Source organism: Dryas octopetala, chromosome 9 (genome assembly GCF_963921425.1).
Source record: "Dryas octopetala chromosome 9, drDryOcto1.1, whole genome shotgun sequence".
In the NCBI taxonomy this organism is placed as follows: domain Eukaryota; kingdom Viridiplantae; phylum Streptophyta; class Magnoliopsida; order Rosales; family Rosaceae; genus Dryas; species Dryas octopetala.
In genome coordinates, this window is record NC_141374.1 from 2254336 (window position 1) to 2259239 (window position 4904).

General features: G+C 43.2%; 1 protein-coding gene and 1 long non-coding RNA gene across 2 annotated transcripts; both read left to right on the forward strand.

Annotated features, from left to right (window-relative positions):
* Positions 1-347: 347 nt before the first annotated feature.
* LOC147273145 (uncharacterized) lies at positions 348-2062 on the forward strand. Its single transcript, XR_015119724.1, has 4 exons — positions 348-451; positions 539-584; positions 1038-1109; positions 1750-2062. It is a non-coding gene; the product is annotated as an uncharacterized LOC147273145 (long non-coding RNA).
* Positions 2063-2509: 447 nt separating this feature from the next.
* On the forward strand, positions 2510-3854 carry LOC147273146 (uncharacterized). The gene is made up of 2 exons (XM_086228156.1): positions 2510-3697; positions 3798-3854. Exons 1-2 carry the CDS (start codon positions 2510-2512, stop codon positions 3852-3854), a joined length of 1245 nt encoding a protein of 414 aa, XP_086084282.1.
* Positions 3855-4904: the final 1050 nt, after the last annotated feature.

The window sequence follows — 4904 nt, forward strand, 5'->3', positions numbered from 1 at the left end:
GAAAAACACCAGATCGCGCCACGTGGCACGATCTGGAGCGTCCATCGCTGCATGGCAGCAAGATCTGATAGCTGCATGTGCAGCCAAGTGTCAAAGCCTTCGCCACGTGTCAATTTCTCATTGGTCAAAGTTATGACGGTTGACTTGAGTCAACCCAGTCAACTCGGATGAGTCAACCGAGTTGACTCACTCACTCTCCCTATAAATAGTGGCGTGAACCAGCTGATCTTCATCCCATTTCAGCCGCACGCTTCCCAAGAGAGAGCTTCTCTCTCCTCTCTCCTCCTTTCTCTCTCTTCTTCAATCTTGTTTTGAGTTTATCTTGAGTTCTGGAGCTCCGATCGATGATCCGATTTCGCCTACGCGATCGTGGCGACGAGCTCTTCAATTCTAGTAGTGTGAAGGCTATGTTTTGGTGAAGTTTTAAAAAAATCATTTCTGAGCTCCATAGGTAATTTCTTGATCCCTGTCGAATTTCTGCTAAAATTTTGTTAAATAAATCTCTTGTTAATTAGGCTATTTTAATCTTATTATTTAGCAAGTCTAGTAGTACCGAGACTCTGCTCGTGGGAAGTCTTCAACAGGTATACCCTTAACCCAGCTTATTTAATTTGCTGTTGTTTAAGTGGTGGTTATAGACGAAATACCGTTTAACTGTTGTTATTAAATGAACTTAATAAATATTGAGGCCATATCAGTGGTAACCAAATAACGTGATGACTAAGGTCAGTCCATGAGCATACATGCGTTGGGTACTGAGCCAGAGCTCCCTCAGTTTCCCCATGCACTGACCTGGTCACGTTGTAAGGTTCATATCTGATCAACCTCCTCGACAATAAATTAAAATAAACTTAGAAACCACACGGTCTGACATGACTGTCTGCCTCGGGGAGCAGGGTCATGCCGGATCAAGAATTTAGAGAAGCCTAGCAAGTTACGCTAGTGCCAAACCTCTAAATTTTACCTGGTCTTAACAGACAAGGTCGAGAGTACGTTTAGTACGTTCCTAATAGCTGTCGTCGGATTCGGATCTCCAGTTTCCCAACAGGTACAAGTGGGACCCAGACACAGGAAAGGGATCAGGCAAGGGACACACTTTGGTAAAGCAGGTAGGGGGAAGGTACCATATCCCGGTTATTGGATTTCCTGCCTATTTTCGTACTATATGTATATGAAAATGTCTTTCACAGAGAATGTGCATGATTTTTTTATGGCATATTTGTGTGATTTTCTGTGTGATACCTTGGACGACCTGAGAGTAACGGGCACGTGTTGTGACCTTGGGTTTCGATCCCCTAAACCTCCGGAGGGGTAAGTACGGACTGGTTAGTCGAATGTCCTTCTGGGGAGGCTAACCAATGTGGTATTACCAGGTAAATGGATACTCTCACCACAGTATCGAGGTGGTGGTTGAATTTCCGATACTGGCGGTTGGCCTGTATGTGATCGGTCGCAGGTATGTTTCTGAACTATGTCACGTGACAGGAAGGATTTTCACTGAAAAAGATGTATGAGCATGCAAAGGCTTTACTCACTGATTATTGGCATAATTATCTTTATCATTACTGGCTTTGGTTACAATATTATTGATATTGATACCCTGTTTTTGGGTGTGCATTGCTTTTAAACTGTTTTCCTTGAAATCCTATATCTTCGAGTATTGCTTTCAAACCTAACCAGGATTTTCCCTCGAGGGGAAGCGATGAACGTATGTGACGCTTACCCCCTACTGTACTCTTGTGAGTGCAGATAATCCAGTTGTTGGAGACCAAGATTGAGGTCGTGGGTGTGGCACTTGCAGCTTGTCAGTTTCAGTCTTGCTATCTGGTTTAGATCCTTTCTTTGGATCTGTGGTGGTGTTTCTCTTTCATCCTCGTAGGTGGCATATCCCAATGGCTATCCATGAGTCCAATTTGTTGCACCACTTTGTTGAAGACTGAATCACTCTGGCGTGGGTTGGACTATCCTGACATATCTGTTTATCTACTGTTTTATTATGTAGCATTAGGGTTAGTGTATTTGAAACATATAACCCTCACGGGTTGGTACTCTTTACTGTTATTTATAATATGAGGTATTTTCAGTAATTTCTTTCGCTGTATTTTTACTACTCTGATCCAACCCGGGTTCTTCAATAAAAAGGGCTTAACTCGTTTTAGAGAGCTTGGGAATATAATACTCGGGGTAAGGGGTATTATAGTCTCAGGATCTTTAAGACGGGTGCCGCTGTGGTGTTCCCAGTTTCGGGGCGTCACAGAAAAAGTGGTATCAGAGCGGTACGACCTAAAATAATAATAATAATAAATAAATAAATAGATAACTTTGTAAGATTGTTAGTGGATTATTTTTACTAATATGCAGGATATGCCAACCCAGAGCCGATTCAGCAGATTCTTTCGAAGTTTCCAACCAAACACATTCTTCGATAAGTCTTTCCCTTGAAACCCTTTTGTTCCTTGTATTATTTGTGTCAATCATTCCCTTATTTGTTTTCAGTCTTGCTGACAAGATGCCGCCCCGTTTCGATCGAACTAACAGTAATGCCAATAATCGGTTCGACCCGCAACAAATGGCTGAATTTATGCAGGCTTTCTTTGCTCAACAAGCTGGTAACCGTCTCACTCCCGCTGAACGTGAAGATAAGCGACGAGGCGAGTACTTAGATCGTTTCCTTAGGACTAAGCCGATGAAGTTTCACGGAAGTTCCGAACCCGATTTAGCTGAGAATTGGGTTACGCACATCGAGAAGAAGCTCGAGTCGATTAACGCACCAGATGAGTACAAGATCTGGCTAGCTACACATGTGTTTGAAGGCGAAGCTGACGGATGGTGGAGATGCATTAGGCACCGAGAAAATATTAACACTATGACTTGGGAAGGATTTAGGGAATTGTTCTACGACAGATATTTTCCCGAGCCACTGCAGATGACAAAGATGAAGGAATTCATGGATCTAGAGCAGGGAAACATGACTGTTTCTGAATACGTGGGAAAGTTTACTGAACTTGGACGTTTCGTCCCATCTACCATGAATGATGAGAAGGCAAAGACTGTCAGATTTCTGCAAGGTCTGAAGAACGGGATTCGCCAATACTTGGCAAGTCAAAGGTTTACAGTTTTCAAAGATGTGGTCAATGCTGCTTATGCTCAGGAGCAGGATTTCCTTGCAACTAGACAGAAAGGGGAAATTGCGAGGTCTGAGGAAACAAGACTAGGAAAAAGAAGAAATTTTCAGAGGGGAGGACTCTCCCGAAACCAAAGAAACTGGAAGAAGACTAGACTTCAAATTTGTTTCCAGTGTGGAGGTGAAGGCCACTACAGAAATGATTGTCCTACTAGAAAACAGCAGAATGCCCCCAGGCCACAACCACAGATACAGGCTGCACCACAACCATTTAGAGCTCAACCATTGCAACATGCACCACCACAACCCAACAATCGTGGAGGACAAGGAAGAGGTGGCGGAGGAAGACCACAACCAGCTAGAGGAGGACGAGTTTTTGCAGTAAGAGCTAACCAGGAAGAAGCCCCACTTGACGGTACTATACTGCTCTTTAATATTGAAGTTAGAATCTTGTTTGATACGGGTGCTTCACATTCATTTGTCTCTGTTAGCTTTACTGAGAAATTAGAATTGCATGCTGAACCTTTAGCTGAAACCATCCACATGAGTACACCCATTGGAACAACAACCGAAGTAGATAGAATTTACCAATCTTGCCAACTAGTAGTCCAAGGCCGAGTCTTGACAGCAAACCTATACCCTTTGAACATGGATTACTACGACCTTATTCTAGGAATGGATTGGTTACAAGAAAATCAGGCACAGATCGATTGTGAGAAAAGAAAAGTGAAGGTAGTCACGAGTAACAGAGAAGAGGTGATCATCCGATTGCACAAACCGCTACAACCCATCAACCCATTGCTGAGAGTTTGTTTCAAAAGCAAGAAAGTTATGCTATGCTATTCACTCATCATTTCCACACAAGCCAAGCAGAAGGAAGATAAACCAATACCAGTGGTAGACGAATACCCAGACGTTTTCCCAGAAGATCTGCCCGGAATCCCACCAACAAGAGAAGTAGAATTCAAGATTGAACTTGTACCAGGCACTCAACCTATTTCAATCCCGCCCTACCGCATGGCACCAGCCGAGATGGTGGAGCTGAAGAAGCAATTAGACGACTTGAAGGAGAAGGGCTTTATCAGAGAAAGTATATCACCATGGGGAGCCCCTGTTCTATTTTCCAAAAAGCATGACGGGACATTGCGACTCTGCATAGACTACCGGAAGCTGAACCAAGTCACAATAAAGAACAAGTATCCATTGCCAAGAATTGACGAGCTATTTGATTAACTTAGTGGAGCGAAGTACTTCTCAAAGATTGATCTCAGATCCGGCTACCATCAACTCAGAGTTCGAGACAAAGACGTCCCAAAGACTGCTTTTCGTACCAGATACGGACATTATGAGTTCGTTGTGATGCCGTTTGGATTGACAAATGCACCTGCCGCATTCATGGACCTGATGAACCGAGCATTCCGTCCATACTTGGACAAATTTGTTATTGTCTTCATCGACGACATCCTGATTTACTCCAAGAGTAAGGAAGAGCATGAAGAGCATCTGAGAATTGTTCTACAGACATTACTTCAAAAGCAACTTTACGCCAAGAAGTCAAAATGTGAATTTTGGCTGAAAGAGGTACAGTTCCTTGGCCACATCATCTCAGAAAAAGGATTATCTCCTGATCCCAAGAAGATCGAAGCAGTTCTGAATTGGGAACAACCGAAGAGCATGACAGAAGTCCGTAGTTTTCTTGGATTAGCAGGTTATTACAGAAGGTTTGTAGAAGGTTTTTCCAAGATTGCTACCCCGATGACTCGACTACTCAGAAAAGGAT

What these genes read in the sequence shown, in the direction of transcription:
- LOC147273146 (XM_086228156.1), top strand. Translation starts at nt 2,510, where the DNA reads ATGCCGCCCCGTTTCGATCGAACTAACAGTAATGCCAATAATCGGTTC. An exon ending in CCATTGGAACAACAACCGAA is followed by an intron (nt 3,698 to 3,797) that starts GTAGATAGAATT and finishes ACCTTATTCTAG; the next exon opens with GAATGGATTGGTTACAAGAA.